A 20,055-nucleotide genomic window follows, 5' to 3' on the forward strand; every position below is an offset into this window, starting at 1 on the left:
AACCTCTTTACCACGGCACCCGAGAAAAGATCTGACAGGCTGAAACTGTTCTACATCAGCGGAAGCTTCCATCTAGGAATTTACCCTATTATAGTTTCACTCTTACTTATTTAAGCTGATGCCAGAAGACACGCCTGGCTTTTAACTGCCTTCATCTTAACGTCTACCCTACCTTCACTGGAATAGTATTATACTGAGGGGCCCTATGAGTAAAATAATATTTCCAGCCACGCCCATTCACGGCAGCTCTCCTCTCATGATCAGTGCACTTGGTAGTGCTTGGAAAGTAATTAGTGGCTTTGTAAGCCCCAAGAATCTGTTGTAATATTTGACTAGAGTCAAATTTAAGAACCAGTAAGTTGTTGTAAAACATACAACATCCCAATTTACTGTCACTCTGAAAGCATAGATCTAATGTCCACAACTTCTTAATTAAATCTGAATTTCTTATTTATTACATGCAATTATCAAAAAGTACATTTTGAATGAAAAGAGTAATAAGTAAAAATAATAAAAAGTGTAAAAATTAAGATTAATAACAGAGTAATAAGTAATAACTCATAAAAGAAGTAAAAGACAAAATGTATTAAAATGAGAAAAAAAATTAAAAAGTGTAATAAGAGAGTAAAAAATAAAGATTCACACAAAAAGTAAAACATACCAATTAATAAAAAAAGTGAATGTGATTATATATATATATACTGCCGCTTTCAGAGACCTTATCTAAATTTAGTGAGAAGGAATGAATGCCACTTTATCCAAAACTCGTTTCCCACCAGAAACTTGAATTTTGTTTAAAATTCAAAACTCATTACAAAGTCTAAAAATGTTCTTTAAAAAGTCAGTCTTTTAATGGCAAATTGGTCGCAGTGTTTCTTCAGAATCCAATTGCAATCTTCAGCTGGTTGGCTATTTCACTATTTTAAGTGTCTTCTCCTTAGTGCATATTTTCCAAGTTGAATATTTCTTCTGTGGAAACTTTGTCTCAGTTGAGAAGTGTCCGTTTTTCCCGTTCTTTTGATTATAGGCTGAGGAGGGGTCTTTGTCTCGTTCTGTGTGAAGGAGCCATAGAATAACCGACCAACACCCTTCTCACGTCTTTTTATATTCTCCTGAACTCTAAAGCTTACAAACTCATCATTATACAATGACACACTACCAATAGAAATGGCCAGTCCTGGGCCATGAACTTATATAGTATAAATCTAAGAACTTCCAACATTTTCTATCATATAATTAAGTGTTGTGTCATGTTGCAAACATCTTGTCACATTTCTGTGTGGCTGCACCAGCTTCACACAGCATGTAATCTTCCATCGAGCTTCTCATCCTGCACTTCATGGTTGAACACAAACCCATTACTTCTTCAACATTCATAATGCTTTCAACACAGTCGAAGAATGTTCAACTTAAAACCTTTATTCTTAAGAAAAGAAACACATACGAAAAGGAAAAAAAAAGTATTTTAAAAGTTATTGAAAAATATCCAACATCTACCCCAAAACTAAAAATGATTCTGATTACATATCCAACTTTTTCATCTCTAACATGATACGTTACTGTGTTAAACGCATGCTACTTTAAACATTATAGAGGTTATATAGGCAAACCAGAGAAGTAATTCTACATGTTACTTTATGCTCTTAGCTCATATTTCATCAGTGAGATCTCGAGTATTCTTGACATGATCTAACCTATAAAATAAATCAAGTGAGCAAGTTTTAAATTGTCAGACTGTCCCATAAAACTCAATAATAAAAATGAATCAACCTACTCTTGCTAGCCTGGTGACACAGCATAGTGCATCAGGACTATAGCAAATACAAGCTTGGGACCTGCAATCATGTGAAACCTTCAGTTCTTAGCAACTTTTGTTTAATATCATTTTTTTAATGATTGAAACAGATGTGTGTGACTGCTGCTTTTCAGGTTTGCCACAACCCAGACCACCTACAACACTGGAAAAAGATGCGAGGAAGTGAAAACACACAGCGGCATTCTGGGAGCTCTGATTGGTGGTGCAGCCGGGACAGTAGTTCTGACAATAGCCATCGTCACCGTCATCAGGAGAGTTCAGTGAAACACTCTGTGGAGAACGAACTCGTCCACTGCATCAGTCAGCAGTGAAATCACACTAAATGTAAACTCAATATTGGGGGGAAATATGCAAATTTATCTCGGGCCTTTCTTTGATACGTCCCCATATTTTAAATAAAATTGTTCATTAAGACAGATCTAAAGGCTTTCCAAATATAGACCCTCCATCAGCACTTCTATGTCCTGAGTGTGGTTTATTTGTATGATAAAAGTAATCAAGTGTTTTCTGCTCCATTATTTCTGTTGTGAATAACGCAACACTGGAAATAACTATTTAAATCACACCTATTGTAACCGAAACCCTTTCTTTTCCTTGTCTTTATTCCTATGTCTTACTAGTTTTGAGATACATATGGTGGTTATTCAAACATAGCATACAGGCTATGTTATTCATGTCATATAATTTCAATCTACAGACTTTCCTTTTGAATAAAATTGTTTTAGCAATTTTTTTCTATGTGTATACAACATTTAAAAACACCATTATATCATACACCTTACTTAATAATGAAACCTGTTTTTAGGGGAAACATCTACACTATAATATACCACAAATTAAACTGTAACTCATTTTCTCTTCATGTACTATACATGTGAGTTGCTGTTTCTCTCGGCACCACCTGAAACACAGAAATTACATTTATTCTCAAATGATGTACTGAATATTTTTTGCTGAAAAGTGGCACAAAACTGATTTATTGTTATTTACACTGAATGAAAATATTTTCATCAGCAATGACAAACAAAGTTGAAATAATTAAAACTGATGGCCATAACAACCCTTTAGGATAGACATATTTGGAGTCCCATATGTTTATATATAAAGTAACATTGAAGATATTAAAAGAAAATTTGAGTCAAAAAGTCGAAATACTGTAGGGCTCCATCCCAAATTTCTGATCATTAAGCAGCTGTGGAAAATAGAATAAACTCTGTATTTTCACTGTTTGTTTCAACTGTTCTTCAACAAAATCACTGACTGGCTGCTTCACTTGAACACACCTTGCATTCGATATATCGATATATATAGCCCTCACCTAATTTGAATGCTTTTGTGATTCCTTAAACTTTCAAACTGAGGCCATTATCAGGTCAGAATTCCAACTGTCCAGTGCTTCATGATCAAATACCTAGAAACTACAGACATAAACAATTTTGTAACTCAATGCTAACACTATCAACTAAGATTGTAAAGATTGTTAAAAAAAAAATAATCCACGGACCAGTATAGTCATTGCAATCGTTAGCATATCAACATGCTGACAGCAATCCGCTGTACAGCCTAAGTAGATCTATTTGCCTGAAATTTTAAGTTTGCATCTCTGAAGATGGAGCGAATGCATCAACACATAAGGAGACAATAAATGACAACATAAGATTGACCTTTGTCCTTATCTTTCTTTTGTGTTTGAGGCTGAGGTTGAATTCTTCATGGTGTCATATTTTCCTTTATCCTGAAAGTAGAAGCCAAAAGAGAAATGATGCACATGTCTGTCATGTTGTGGTATAATTAGGAAAAGATGATCTTGGCACACCTACCATTCGCTTTAACAGTTCTTGACGCACCTGTTAATAATAAAACAAAAAACAAATCATTTTAATAACTGGAAGGGTTATTGGGTTCTACAATGCATTTTGTGTCTGACCCACCGACAGTGTTGTAGTCTTTGCATATTATAATAATACAATGAACATATTGAAACAGATGGAGCATGAACAGCAAAAGTAAAATGACAAAAACACCTTTGGCTCTGCAAATACCCCTGTTAACATCACGAAAAAGCCCTGTAGGAAAAAAAATATGTCAAAGTTACTGCACTTTTCACATTTCATAATAAGTAATGAATTTCTTCTCAAAGGGCAATACAAATTACAGCAGGAGGTTGTTTGACGTTTGTAAATGTGCCTTATATACTGGTCGAAACAGGAAGTAGATAACCCTGCAGCTGTCAGTTTTAGAAAATACTAAGAACAAGGAGCAACAATGGTAAAAAGTAGGAGCAGTGATTTCTTGGCTTGGACCTTCAACAAGGCGACACTGTTTCTGACACTATAGGTTAGCAATGTCTGTAATTCGTCATCCACGTTGTATTCACCATTCTAGGTCAGAACTAATTGTTTTATATGGGAGAGCAACGTTTTCTTATGTTACTGTTTTCTGGTCTCAAAAACTGTGGTGTAGTGTGGACATCAGGTTGTAAAACTAAAACACATTAGTGTGAATGTAGCCTCAGCATACCGCTCCGTTATAAATGTATGTTAACTAAACTGCACCTTCATACAGTCTTTATGTTAACAGTAAGCTATTCAAACTTTGAGCAGTCAGCTTTTGTGTGTGTTTGCAGAGAGGTACAATCCCAACCAAGGATGCAGTGATCAAACATGTCCTGTCTTTTCTTACCTGCATTGTAACCACAGTGCATCTCAAACTGTTTGTTATGTTTTATATTTAGTCTTAAACCAAAATAGCCTCAAGCAGAAATTAGGGGCAGTTTACAGGCATCTGGAATCTTCAATTCTTTCTAATGCTCCAACTCAAAATCCATATTCTGACCCAACTGACTCAAATTAGACTCTCAGACTCGACACAACTCCATCTGGAGCCACAAAAGTCAATCCCTGGTTACCTTTCATAAAAATGGTCCACTGTCTTCCATCGTCTGGAATAAATATCACTAAAAGTTTGGGAAAAGAGAGCACTGATGCCAGGTTGAGCATCGGACACAATACTCTGCAGGAGTTGCAGGACAGGCATTAAGTAAGAAAAGGAGGATCAAGGCACTGCTATTATCAACATTATGTTTGGTGTGTATGCTCTGTTCAAATTACCTGGAAGGAATTGAGGATGGTGAAACTGTATTCAAGAAAAGGGTATTCCTCGTCGTCCTTATCGAATATTTGCAGAAAGAAGCCAATAACCCATGTTACTCCAAAAACTGGTGTTAGAAAGACCACCACTTTAACGATGCTCTTTAATGTCTCCTTCTCATCCGACTTGCTGCCATCAGGGGCGGAGGACTTCAACAGAGTAAAAATGACAACCGCCATGGAAAAAAGATTTGTGAAAATAACAGTTCCCACAGGGAGAAGGAAAGCATACAATGAGCCCTTCAAGGTTCCATCAAAAACTAGCCAGCATGTGTCCTTGTTATAGTAGTCCTTCTCGTTGTATCTGCAATACACAAAGCTAAATCCCACAATGAGAACTGGGCAACCGTAGCCTACGATACTGGATAGGAACATGAAGACTCTTTTCCTTAGCGGGCTGAAGACAAAGATGAGCCGGTGGATGAGCATGACGCTCATGCACAGCATCCAGCTGAACATGGCCAAATAAAATAGGTGTTTGCATATGGTTAAAATTAAGCACCAGTGAGCACTGAGATTCTCAGGTGACATAGATGCCAAAAAACTGCAGTCAGCGAGCAAGAGGAACACGGCGATGTTCACCAGTGCTGTGTGACGGAAATATGAGAGATCAGTCTTGACTACAACAGACCACACGAGAGCCTCAATGATGAGGAGGATCACCAGAGAGCAGATGGACACTGCCAGGCCAACATAGGTAATGGTATCTAGGTCGACATTAGGTGTATCTGACTTGGACATGAGGACAGCGAATGAAGTCAGGTGGTTGCACTTGCAGAGTGTGTGATTACTATCACGTTCAACTCTGCAACCTGTGTCTGACCAGTCCGTTTTATTGGTGTCCCAGAAGACACAGTGTTGTCTTTGTGTGTCGTTCAGCTTCTTGATGGGGAAGTTCATTGTAATCTCGGTAGACGAACTGCCGTTCTTTGTGACTATTAGTAAAAGGTTATGCGGAACTGTTGATGTTGGTTTAAAACTGTTATTTAATTTATCCATCAGATTTCTCACACCAACAGTTTTGAACTGTCCGCCAGTCTCTGTGAGTTTAACAGTGGCATTAAACACAGAGATTGTACGGTCCCCGTTGGAGACTTTGAGGTCCAAGTTTGGTTTGGAGATATTCAAAGTGTTGATCACTTGGATGTTCTTCACCAGATTCTCCACACTCAAAAGGTATCGTGATGACATGTCATATTTGATAGATGAGTTGACCCCGGTCCAGTTGTTTGCCAATAAATTGCTGGCTGCTGTGAGAAAATCCTGAAAAATATCATTAAAGAAAACAAGTGAACAGGCACCTTTCAATCAGACGATGAATACATAAACATTATGTACAGTTTTGGAAGACTGTGAGTTTGTGAGCCATTTCAAACACAGTCTTTGAGCATAAAATGACATTTAAAAAAAAAAATTGGCAGACATTTTTTACAATGCTTTTTGTGGACTTGTCATGGAGATGGTCTACAAGCATTGGACACCAACACACTTATTAGTGTGGAAATTTGCTCATGTAATAACAGATGGTTGTGTAAATAGGCTGGGCTTGGCTTAACCTCTGTCTCTGTTCAAAGATGATTTTTGACATATGATTGGTTCGAGTCGAATATGAATGCCGGGGAAACTTAGATGACACCTCACGAGCAGTATGGAGGCATGTTATGTTTTTTCTGTTGTTTAATTACGTCTAAAGAAGCAGGCACAATTGATTACACTTGCATTGGATTCGGCTGAAATGCTCTTTACCCCTTTGAGTTTACATTTTTGTGAACTCAAACATTTAACCTGGGCCTCCATCAGAATATTGGTGAGTAGTTACGGTGTGAATTAAAATTTTTCCGTGAACTATCCCTCTAAGACAGGGGTGCCCACACTTTATAGGCTTTATAGCTACCCCCCCCCCCCCCCCAGAATACAGAGAAAGAGAGAGAGACCCCTTGATTGATACTCGAGACCCCCATAAAGCCTCAACAGCAAATTGACAATTAAGAGTCTCCAAACCTAACCAGAATACCTGGAGAAAACACATGCATGGTTGGCCTCAGCCATGCTGGGATTGGGATTGGTACCGGGAACCTTCTTTCACCACTTAGCCACCCTCATTTGTTAACACATGAATTTTGAACTGAGGTTTCACTGCATGAAAAGAAGCGTTTGTGTCAATCTGTGTTGTTGTTATTAAACTTTCTCAGTATTCCATTAAAACAGTCAACACTTTTATCCAAAGCGACTTACAATAAGTGCATTCAACTATAAGGTTACGAACACAGAACAGCGTGAATCATGTGTGTAAATTTACTAAACACCAGAAAAAATAAACTGGGCCTCAGTCACATACTCATCCCATATGAAGTAACCGCTGCTTTAATATGACAAGGAGAGTTGTGGAGATTTACTGTGAAAACCTCACGTCACCCGCTCGCGTCATCAGCTGATGGGCTCGTCCAATCACATCCTCGTAAACGCAGTGCAGCAGCATCGAGTCTTCCGCAGACATGAAACTCCGTCTTGTGTTAACTTTGTTCCGTACGAGTGACTCTGTCTTCGGGGTAAATAACTTGCTGAAGTCGACACAACGCTTTTCCCTGGAGAAGATGAGTGCGTGGGAAGCAGAGCCCGGCCCGGTGTGGACGAGTCGAGGCGGAGAAGACGGGCGCACAGTCCCTGAGTTAAGGTAAGAGCTAAGCTAGGAGACGCCATGCTAACCACTAAGCTAACTCCTACATCAGAAAGCATGTCCGCCACTTTGGGATAGCGAGAAAGTTGCTAAAATACGAATACAGCATCGAGTGCTTGAGCAGAACTAGTGCATGTGTAAATATGTATGAATTACTTAGATGTAACAGTTTGTTCTCGTTAAGTTTTTTCATCAACATGACTTTTCTCAGTATGTTTTTTCAGCAGCACCCCCCCCCCTCCACACACACACAAACAAAGAGGCGGCCACTGAAAGTCCGGATTTAAAGTGCAGAAAATTAAGCCATTGAATGAAAGTAACTGTTTATGAACTGTTTTGGTGTTTTTTTGCTGTGGATCTTCCAACGGTGATGCAGCGCGGCTATTTCCGTTTATTAATAATAAACTCATGTTACTCGTGTTGTTTTCCAGCTGCCTGTCCATGACGTAGTAAGACACACTATGAGCCAGTATGATCCGACCAGACCTTGCATCAGCATTGAGGAGTTCAGGAGTTGTCGGAGAAGAAAGAGGGTAAGGTTATATTCATTAAATAATTTTCCAGTTACACGTAAAGGTGTATGTTGTCATTGAACTGTGCTAATTTTACTGAATGTGTTTACAGCTGATTAAAGCGGGACAAATGACATGGATCCATCCTTCCACAGCCAGGAGCGCACCGACCTGTGTCCCACACTTCATATAAGACTGGAAGCTACACTGATCTCACAGCTACACACCACAGACGTCTACACACTGGAGAAGATTCAGACAGAGTCCCACAAAGAAGTCATGACCCAGAGGCTGCAGAGACACATTTCAAGCCTCACCTGAGTTTTTGCTGTATGTAAATAAAGCTTTGACTCCACATATACCTTGTTCACATTTGTTCCCTGTACAATATGTTCACCTATAACATCAAGCATCACATGAATGTTTAGTTTGAATTAACTGCAGTGCTTTTGGTAAAGGCTTACTAATAAATAATAATAAATATTAATATATACATTTTTATTATTAATATTGTGTGGGAGGGGCTTACCCCACGTGCGGAATGCTGTGACCCCATGTGTGAACTGCAATGACCCAGAAGGTGACCAATAGCAACACTTCTACCAGCCAATCACGAGTGACATTTAGTTTCAAGGGTCTGTGGTTTCCTCCAATGGTGAGTAGAGAGAGGTTCTTGCCAGCGGCTGGACTCCGATTCATATGCTAATTAGATCACACGTCGCGATCGGTCCGCGAGGTTCAGCGAGCCCCCCCGCGGCTCTCTCCTTTGTTCTCCATATCCCCCATAAGGTTCGCAAACGCCGCTTCCCTCAGCTTATTGCCACTGGCGAACGCCGAGGTAACGTCATGGAAACAGTAGGTAAATGCGGGGGGATTAGGCCTGTCCGAAGAGGTTCACTGTGACAATAATACTGCTTTTCGTCTAGTGTTTAAAACAACTATCACCATGACAACTGAGCCACTCCGTCTGCTGAGGACGGCAAAACGATGTGATTGAAAGTTTTGGGAAAAAACAGACCCCAGTTCTTTGTGTTGAGAATATTATGCAGCTCAATACTCTACATCAATTACAGTAAAAGTAGTAATGACCACCAGGGACTTACATCAAAGACTTCTTCCTTCAAGGGGATGTTTTTTGATCCAGTGGCCATTATATCTATTATGCTGATAGAAGCATTGATACCAGCAGGGTTGTTACTGGATTTAGATGTAGTGGTGTTCTTAAGTGCTTGAAAGATCGACATGGCTGCTTCCTGTGTAGCCCCTATGCCCGCCTTGAAGACCTAGAAAAAAAAAACTAAATACCTCAAAGTAACAGTCACAAGAACACAAACAACATCACCTTGACCCTAATGAACTAAATTCAATTAACATTTTTGAGCTAGACGTTGAGATTGGGGGCAGCTTTTATATATACTACATAGCCTTCCATGCAAAGTTGCACTACAAGGTTCTACCAATGAACTCAGAATACAGGAATGTATATGCATGTATATAAAGGAGGTAACCTGATAAACTGATCAGGGAACTAATAGGTCCTCTTGTGTGCATTCTGAGCAGTGATTGGTGCTTGGCATGTGTAACTTCATTAGACCATGGTAGAGAATGACTTTGGTATGGGGGGGTTAATGGCAGAGGATATCACGCATTGTTAAGCCTTATTAGGCAAGTTGTGATTCATGACTTTGGACTTATGGCTGTTTGTGCACAAAAGTCAAATAACTGCAATTTTTTTTTTAATGTATAAATAAGGTTCAAATATTAATATGTACATAATTCATTTTGACAAAACGTCAGGATCGTACTTTTCTGAGTTTAGGGAGTGCTACACGAGCTATAATGTAACACTTACCTCTGCTGCAGTTAGAACTTTCTTCAACTCATCGCTGATGCAGGAGGAGTACTCCATCTGCCACTCGGCCTCATCACCACAAGTACGAGACTTGTAACCAGTCTTGCCATTTTCACACTGATTAATCACTGTACTTCCATTTGGGGTATTTGGCCAAATCCCTTCACAAGTGCAAAACTTTCCCGACTCTAGAAAAAATGCAGCACACCATTTGATTGTTAAAGAAAGAAATATAAAACACTTACACATAATAATTTAACCTTATAAATAAATTACACCTAAGACAGTTTGAAATTCAATTAGGTGAAATCCAAAAAAGGTTTAATAATCATACCAGGAATTACTAGGATATCCACGCTTTCATTTTTCATCTGTCCTTTTTGGTTTTTAAAACTGACTTCCCATTTGTTTTCATTAATTTTCTTGCATGAGAAGAGAGGCTTGACAGAATAGACCAGGATATCTCCAGGAGCTGCAACGAAAAACAGATGGTAGTTTCAGGGCTCCATTTGTTGTTCTAGATTTTGCATGCATTTAAGTGCATGTCAGTGAATTACATCTGTGTTAATATCATCATGTATTTTGGAGCTGCAGCTCACAGAAGGAAATATATTGTAGGTTTGTCTTACCTATTTTGGGTTTGTCACTTAGCACCTTTCCCCACGAAACGTTGTAACTCTCCGTGCTATTTTGGATGGTGGCCGTCACATTCACAGTCAAGTTATTGTTACCGCTGCCTGAACAGTTTGCTACAGGTGGATCGATTATCATGGTAATCACTTCAGGCAGGAGTGACACTTTCAGCTCTGCCTTGGCTGTGTGTGTGACTGACCCAAAAGTGAATCGACACTCATATGTACCTGTGGAAAACATGTCGGTTAATTACCTTATACAGCTGAAAACAGAATGAATTAGACTTTTGGGTCTAAAAGATGACTTGGATAACCAAATTGTCTGTCATGCTTTTGCTCAAACCAAAATTTGAATCACTTTTTGCACAAGTATGTGCCAACACTTCAGTTTTTCGCTGATGAAACGTCATAATGTACACATGTATTTGTGACGGGCACACAAACACAGAAACCCCCTATTCAGACATGATTGAATGCAGCATCTGCTACTCAGAGATCTATATAAACTAAGTAAAACGGTGTAAAATACGGTATCTTTTACACAAAGTTTCAACCAGATGGTTGGCAGTTTGATCCCAACAAGAAGTGCCCTTGGGGATGCCGCGGAGGATTTAAAGAGACGTGGATTCACAGTGGGTCCGCTATCGTTAAGAAGATCCAAAGACATCACCGTGGAGTCCATCAACAAACTTCTACCGTGGAGTACAGCAGGGACTCAGCGAGCAGGGGACGCGCATAACCGTCAGGAGAGCGCACGCGAGAAGTTGAAGGTGTTTCGGAGGCCAGCCAGCCAGGATGCCATAATAATGGATGAGTAACTTTCTCCGCCCCTCCCTCATAGAGATATGTTAATCTATCTCCACCTGTAAGTTAATGGTTCTTAAGCAATCGATACCTTCATTTAATGTTACAATAAGCTAAAGAAGCTATACACATAAAGCCACAGTAAAGACTCATGTGGAACCTGTGACCTCCCTTAAATATAAGTTAGTATAGCAATGGTTCGATGCAGCTGACCTTCATAATAGGCCACCACTTTTTTTCAGTGTTTCTATTTTCTCATATTTTATTTCCTAAGTACTGCTGAGGGGCCCCACTTAGTGGCATTCCCCCTCAACCTAAAGAGGTTTCAAGAGAACCTCCGAACTGGAAGACCTGTTCTGTAAGTTTATCACATGTTCAGTGAATGTTATATCTTGTGTTGTTTGTGTTGTGAGGGCTTTGACTGAATTCCTAAAGGTACAAGAAAATATATTTATGGTGACTAATGTGAATGCAGTATTATAATATACAGTCTTGGAATGTGAATGGCATAAACAATCCCATCAAAAGGAGCAAAATAGTTGCAAAGTTGAAACGAGAAAAAATTAATATAGTTTTTCTGCAGGAAACGCATCTCTCTGCTATAGAACATGAGAAATTTAAGAAAATTGGATATAGAAATACCTTTTTCTCCTCACACAGGACAGGAAAGAAAAGGGGAGTAGCAATTCTTATTCCAAATTCTGTTTGTTTTGAATTGATCGCAGAACATAAAGACAAAGAGGGTAGATTTGTCCTAGTCAAGGGAAAAATAGAGCAGGAAGAAGTTACTTTGTGTAACGTGTATGCACCCCCTGGTAGCAACATCTCTTTCTTCAGGGAGGTATTTAACCTCATTGCTGCAGAAACATGTGGCACATGTATATGTGCAGGGGACTTTAATTTACTTCTTAATCCTAAATTGGACACAACAAATCGAGTGAGAAGAAAGAATCTCTTAGAAAAACAAATAAATAAAATTCTTCAAGATCTTGGACTAATCGATATTTGGAGACATTTACACAAACACGATAGTGATTTTACCTTTTACTCTGCAAGGCATAATATATACTCTAGAATCGATTATATCTTCATGTTTAGCAGAGATTTCCATAAGGTGAAATATTGCACAATTGGACAGAGAGATATTTCTGATCACTCAGGCTTAACTTTGAAACTTACTTTAGATAGAAATCCTAAAACTACTTTATGGAGGCTGAATTCTGGTTTATTAAATAGTAATTCATTTAAAACCGAAATGGCCAAGGAAGTAGAAACTTATTTAGAATATAATGATAATGGAGAAGTCAGTCCTGCAATTCTATGGGATGCAGCAAAAGCATTTCTTAGAGGAAAAATCATAGCTAAGAGTGCTAGGCTAAAAAAGATCAGAGATAAAAAGCTGTCAGACTTGCAGAAGAAATTAAAAAATCTTGAGCTACTTCATACTACTAACAACGACCCCTCTTTACGTGAGCAAATGAGGCCTGTTAAGCAGGAGATAGACAAAATTCTTAGTGAGGAAATTGAAAAAAAAATGAAATTCCTAAGACAGCGATATTATGAGGCAGGGCCTAAAGCGTCTAAAATACTTGCATGGAGAATTAGAAAACAGCAAGCAGAAAACTCAATTCACAAAATTAGGGATCCTATCACAAATAAGGTAGCTACTAAATTAGAGGAAATTCAGAGTGCATTCGAAAAATATTACAGATTACTATATACACAGCCAGACAAATCAGACAGACCTACAATTCAAACATTTCTCTCTTCTTTAGATCTCCCCTCAATAGGTAAAAATCAAAACGAGGAGTTAATTCGTGAAATCTCAACCGAGGAAATAGATAATGGAATCTCAAATCTTAGAGCCAATAAATCACCAGGCTGTGACGGATTTCCTCCGGAATGGTATAAGTGCATGAAAGAATTCTTGGTTCCTTTATTGAAGGCTTCCTTCAACTACACTCTCAGGGGTGGGGCTCTCCCGCCATCATGGAGCGAGGCATTTATTTCAGTAATACCAAAGGAGGGAAAAGACAAAATGGACTGCAAAGGGTATAGACCAATAAGTGTCTTAAACATAGACTATAAACTGTATGCAGCTATATTGGCTAAAAGATTAAACACAATAATGCCTTCCTTGATAGATGAGGACCAAACAGGTTTTATAAGTAATAGGCAAACACACGATAATATTAGAAGAGCCATAAACATTATTAATCAAATTTCAAAAGGAACATCAAGCGCAGTCCTTCTCAGCCTAGACGCCGAGAAGGCATTTGATTCGGTAGGATGGGATTTCTTATTTCAAGTTATGGAAAGATTTGGTTTTAGTGATTCATTTATACAATGCATAAGAATGCTGTACTCCTCCCCAACAGCGAGGATAAAAATTAATGGGAGCCTTTCGAATCAAATAATGCTACAACGAGGATGTAGGCAAGGTTGCCCATTAAGTCCACTACTTTTTAATTTTTTTATCGAGCCCCTTGCCCAGGTTATCAGAGAGGAGACCGCTCTGGTGGGTATAGATGTGGGAAGTGTAGAGAACAAAATTTTTCTATATGCGGACGACGTCCTTGTCACAATTAAAAATCCTGAATCTGGTATCCCATTGCTTATGAACATCCTGGGAACGTATGGGCAATACTCTGGTTATACACTGAACGTACAAAAAACCCAAGTCTTGACCTTCCGTTTTACGCCCTCAAAGCAATTGATGGGCAGGCACCAATTTAATTGGCACCAATTACAACTTAAATATCTTGGTGTCTCATTGACAAAAGACCTTTCACAACTATATGATGTTAATTATAGACAGATAAATAAGAAAATATATGATGATCTGGGCAGGTGGAGCTTGCTCCCCCTCGACCTCGGCAGTAGGATTCGGACAATCAAAATGAATATTCTCCCAAGACTATTATACTTATTTTCAGCACTTCCAATAGAGGTTCCTGCAAAACAATTCAGAGAGTGGGATAAACATTTTTCAAGATTTATTTGGAACAACAAACGACCAAGGGTGAGATACTCAACTTTACAACAGCCGGGGGAGAGGGGTGGCATGGCCCTCCCTTGTCTTAAAGATTACTATCTGTCAGCTCAGCTGAGGTATCTTGTATGTTGGTGTAACCCATCTTATGAGGCTAGGTGGAAAGATATTGAGCTATCTTTAATTGAAATACCTATCCAGTCAGTTCTGGGTTGCCCTGGCAGGTTTAAGGATGTTCACCAGCTACATAATCATTGTACTAGTTTCTCTTTGAAGATGTGGTCAGATGTAGTAAAGAAATATCAGCTCTGTAGAGAGATTGGAGTGTTGAGCTGGCCTGCGTTCCATCCACACTTCCCTCCAGCTTTACAGGACCATAGGTACAAACAATGGACTAAGCGAGGAATCACCTCCTTCTGTAGGATAATAAAGAACGGAAACCTAAAATCTTTTGAGGATTTGCGTAAATCTTATGAGTTGGGTGGAGAAGATTTTTATCGTTACTTACAGATCCGCCACTTTTTTCTGGAAACAATAAAGACCCCTAATTTAACTGAACCCTCGAAAATAATTCAAATTTTTATAGATGCTTATGATTCCAAAAGTATTAAAGGTATCACTGGAAAACTATACAAAAGCTTTACTTTATTGAATAAAAACTCAACAGATTATATTAGACAACGCTGGGAAAAAGAAGCTAATATAGTAATTCCAGAAGAAACGTGGCTTCAAATTTGGAAAAATCAATCCGATTCCACAAACTCTTATTTCTGGCGAGATTTCTGTTGGAAGAATTTGATGAGATTTTTTATTACCCCTAACCAGACATCAAAATTTAGCGGTACGCAGGTCTCCTGCTGGAGGGAGTGTGGTGGGATTTCTGCAGATTGTGTTCATGTCTTTTGGTCTTGTCCTTGTATTCTGCCTTTTTGGAGGGGAGTGAGAGAGTTAATTGTGGAAACTCTGGACATAATATTTGACTTTTCTTTTAGCTGTTTATATCTTGGAGAACTCCCTGAAGGTCTCAGTAAAGGAGACACATACCTAATGAAGATTTTCATGGTTGCAAGTAAAAAAGCAATTACTAAATGCTGGCTCCAAAAGAATCCTCCTACCATGAGACTCTTAACAAACATTATAAACTCCATCCAGGCGATGGAGAATTTGACTTTTGTGCTGCGGCTTCAAAAGGATAAAGGAGAGGAATACTGGAAAAAATGGGATCGCTACAAACATAAAGACTCCTGATTCTATCTCACTCCATTCCAATCAAAAGCGAGAAATATCTGTATTTTGTACTGCACCTATGCTTAACTTCTTTATACCTGCTTCCAAATGTGTGTACTGTCGTGTCCTAGCCCTCTTTTGTTTACTTGTTTGTTGTTTTATGCTCATATGTAAAACGAAAAATAAAGTATAAAAAAAAAAAGAAGTGCCCTTGGGCAAAATACTGAACAAAATGCCTTCGACAGATGTGTGGCAGTGTGTGGGATTGATGTATGATAGGAGGCCTGCACATAAGTAGGGTGTATAGCCTAGAACAGTGATGCCAGGGTTACGGCCCGCGGGCCGGACCCGGCCCGACTGTACATCACATCCGGCCCGAGGGTGATAAGGGGAGAATATAAATTTTAATTTAATTTTGATGGAATTAAAAAAAAAAAAAAATGTAAAATTTTCGGTGGACTCCGTTAGTTGGTCTGTTGCTGCTGCCCGCCTCAGCTGCAGCAGCGCCGGTAGTGCTGATCGAGATGTTGTCAAAGAAGAGGAAGGTCGACACTGAAGCTCGCATCTTTCAGGATAGATGGAGAGAAAATTATTTCTTTTGGGAAGTAGGAGGCAAACCCGTGTGTCTTATCTGTCGTCAACAAGTGGCTGTACTAAAGGAGTACAACATCAAACGACACTACGAGACCCACGCCGAGAAATACGGCGAGTACACAGGGCAACTCCGGACTCAAAAGCTAAACGAGCTAGCATCATCGCTACAGAAACAGCAAGCCGTATTCTCCAAATGTCAAGATACACACGAAGGTTCGTTTTATTTTAATACATATTGTAACGAACTGATAGTTGAGTTCTGTTCTGTTTGACTGCTTGATATGTGGTTGTTATGAATGTTCCGCTAAGTACACCGTGTTGAATAAGTACTGAGATGTCCTGAGTGTCTGTGAATAGGTCGGGGTCGGACATGTGACAGTTCTTGACCAATGGCTGTGTGGGATGACAGGCTCTCATTGGCTGGTTCGTTGGCGTGTCAGGGGTGAATGAGGAAGTGGAGGGAGAAGACGAGTGTTGATAGATAGATAGATAGATAGATAGATAGATAGATAGATAGATAGATAGATAGATAGATAGATAGATAGATAGATAGATAGATAGATAGATAGATAGATAGATAGATAGATAGATAGATAAATAGATAGATAGATAGATTACTTTCCGAAGGGAAATTAAGTTGTCATAGCAGCCGGTACATTTGAATACAATAAAATACAAAAATACAATAGAATAAAATAAAAAATATTGAGGTAGAAAGAATAAAAAACAGATGGTAATGTTATTGTTAGACAGTATATAAGAATAGTACAGTATATATAGTATATAATATAACATAATATATATTTATATATGATAGTAATTATACCAATATAAAAGCAGTATATAGTAATAATGGCAGCAACAGTATATATAATAATAATAGTAATAGTGATATAATAATAGTAATTATAACATGTACACATGTATAAATATGTGTATATAGACTTATGTATACAAAGAATATACAGAGAGTATGATATATTTTATAATTTCCAGTGTGATATGGGGGGGAGGGAATAAAAGGGGCTGGGGTTGACTGATAGCCAGGCTAGTGCCATAAAGGCACATGGGTGTGTGGAAATATGGGTTGGTGACTGGTGATGACTGGCAAAGTTAATGTACCTCATCTGTTATTGAGCCAATTTAGTTTTTAGATAGCTCATATTTGCCTATTTTTTCAAGAACCGTTTTGTTTTACTAATTCCTACTGGATATTCAGTCACATGGTCTAATGTTGGACTACTTTATTCTGGCGCTTTCTTTCTGTGACTCGTTTAGGCCTACTTGGCCTGGCCTTCTTTTAATTGGCGTTATTTTGCATTGACTTGTGTTGGGGAAGGCCCAGTGATCTGACTTAGAACAAAGGCTCGTAAAACTTTGGACTTGCCCAGGGAGACCCCTCACAGGAAATTCCAGCATGGAGATCTTATCTCCATGTGAGAGAAAATCACTTCCTGGGTCCCTCACTGTAAGCCCGCCCCTGGGGGCCAAATCCTGACAACTCAATTGGCTGGAGGGCCACACTGACCCCTGACCCCTCCTCCCAGGGGGGAGTCACCTGGAACATCACTTAAAAAGGCTGAGCTCCCAGAAACCTCCCTCTTTTCCTCCGATGCTGATGTGACAACGAGACCCCCCCCCGGGGTCTCACTAGTTAACCCAGCAACTTAAGGAGGCAACTAACTCTTTGTCCTCTTTTTCTACTCCAACGCTGAAGTTACCACTAGGCCTCCCGAGGCTTTACCAGACGACTCAGTAAGCTAATGGAGGCGATAAGACGTTTGTTTTATTCATTTCAACTCATTTCATTCATTTATTCTTTTATCTTAGTTGACGTTTTATTTTGAAAAGGACTTTTCCTGTTTTAACTTGGAAAGACCAAACAGGAAATTGCTCGCTGGACGATCTCAGACTGTTTCATTTTTCCCACGGACTTTACTTTTGTTTTTCCAACGATCTACAAACGGCTTCAAACCAGCCGTCCCCTGCAGAAGCGCGAGATTCATTCCGCTGAGGAGCACGAGCTCCACATCCCTGAAGAAGAAGGACGACGTTCATCCCGTCACGGAGCACGAGAAAATCCGCTCCTTGTCCGGTCCAGCGGCCGAGCTCCGGAGCTCCGCTCGTGAGAGAGACCACGTGATTCACTGGCCCCCGACACATTCGCGCCGAGGCGCAGACACACCGCGAGGGTGGTACAGTAAGAGACTTATGTTGTCTGGGCAGATGTTAGTTTTAATACGTAGCGTATTGATTTAATACTTGAGTGTATTTTGTTGATGGAACCTCCGTGTTCCATTGTTTTAGCCGGCCACTACTCCGAGCCAGCCACTTCCGGTTTGATGGCAATGTTTTGTGTTGCAGTGAATAGGGCCGCGAGAAGCGCCTCCGCCCGCACTGTTAACGTCTGTGTGAGTCTGCAATGATTTCACCGATCAGAAACTCGGTCCACAACGTTCGCTTGAGGGCTGAATCACGTTAATCTATCTCTGGCGTGTTTTTAAGAGCTTCTTTGAACTCTCCTTACATGTTTTCTCTCTCTCTCTCTCTCTCTCTCTCTCTCTCTCTCTCTCCTTCTAAACCGACCTATACACACTTCCGATCTGTATTTATAATACAGTTCATGTCACATAGTTAAATCTATGCTTAGAGAGGCTGAACACATCTGGAAACCATTCGGCCCCCAAAGCCAAGCAGAGATAAGAATTCTCTTTGTCTAAAATTTCCTTTGTGTAATTCATGTGACGACCACCAGTGTGAGCTCCGGCCACATGGTGTCATTAACATAGACTCCATCTTGAATAACGCAAGTTAACCCACCATTTTGAGTCTATTATTGCCACGCCTCCGCTCTCCCTCTCTCCTCCCATCCTGGCTCTAAATTCATAACGGCTCCGCCATCTTGTTTTGTAGTCAATCCGCCATTTTGAGAGTTTTTAGGCCTTGATTCCACAAATCATGATCGGCCGCCATCTTAGATGTGACTGCGTCATCGCCACGCCCCCTTTCTTTTCTCTCGCTCTCTCGCTCTCTCACACACACACACACACCCACACACACTTTGATAGACACAGACAGATACACACACACAGAGACACATAGATGGACCAGAGGTTACATGCGTATTCTAAATTGTGATAAGCTGCTGTTGTTATCTTTGAAATATGGGAGTTTGTTAAAATGATAAATCATTAAATAACCCTAACTTTATTTCACATACACACACATAGACACACATACACAGAGAGACACTTTGACACAGACACACACACACAGAGACAGACGTACATAGGTAGACTGCAGGTTTTACATGTATTTTCTGAATTGTGATAAGTGCTGCTGCTATGTTTATCTTTGAAATATTGGAGCTTGTTAAAATGATAAATCATTGAATAACATTTAAACTTTATTTCCCCTTTTTAATAAATACTTTTGTAATTAAAGTATCTGTAGTCTGTGATTATTTGTGCATAAGTGTGTGATTGCAGCTGGATTATGATTGCCTGTGCTCGAACTTAGAAGCCTTCACTGTTTATTAAGTAATCGTTAATATTAAAATATTGACATTATTAATTTGACATTTATCATTATGAGACTGATAATTATAGCTTGATATGTTGGTCCCTGGAAACCAGGGTGGTGCCCCCCTTTCTCAATTATTAATATAGATAGTATTATTCTTAAATTGATAATTTTATTGTTTTTGACTAATTATTTTCATTATTCTTGGTTGATAACCTTATCATTGTTAATTGATAGCTTGTACTTTCTAATTGATAATTCCTATTTTCTCATTAGTG

General features: G+C 39.3%; 1 protein-coding gene across 1 annotated transcript; it reads right to left on the reverse strand.

Annotated features, from left to right (window-relative positions):
• Window positions 1-3,488: 3,488 nt before the first annotated feature.
• On the reverse strand, window positions 3,489-10,777 carry LOC133024116 (adhesion G-protein coupled receptor F3-like). Its single transcript, XM_061091088.1, has 7 exons — window positions 10,636-10,777; window positions 10,007-10,194; window positions 9,258-9,437; window positions 4,927-6,228; window positions 3,841-3,882; window positions 3,631-3,663; window positions 3,489-3,551 (listed from the first exon to the last, which is right to left on the reverse strand). Exons 1-7 carry the CDS (start codon window positions 10,775-10,777, stop codon window positions 3,489-3,491), a joined length of 1,950 nt encoding a protein of 649 aa, XP_060947071.1.
• Between the last annotated feature and the right edge of the window lie 9,278 nt (window positions 10,778-20,055).

Source organism: Limanda limanda, chromosome 18, assembly GCF_963576545.1.
Source record: "Limanda limanda chromosome 18, fLimLim1.1, whole genome shotgun sequence".
NCBI classification, from domain to species: domain Eukaryota; kingdom Metazoa; phylum Chordata; class Actinopteri; order Pleuronectiformes; family Pleuronectidae; genus Limanda; species Limanda limanda.

Excerpts from the sequence above, each read along its gene's own strand:
- LOC133024116 (XM_061091088.1), bottom strand. The coding sequence starts at position 10,777 with ATGATAATCGATCCACCTGTAGCAAACTGTTCAGGCAGCGGTAACAAT. Across the intron at positions 6,229-9,257 it reads TGAAGGAAGAAGTCTTTGAT|GATTTTCTCACAGCAGCCAG; the intron begins GTAAGTCCCTGG and ends GATATTTTTCAG. Across the intron at positions 3,552-3,630 it reads TGTTAAAGCGAATGGTAGGT|GATAAAGGAAAATATGACAC; the intron begins GTGCCAAGATCA and ends TTCTACTTTCAG.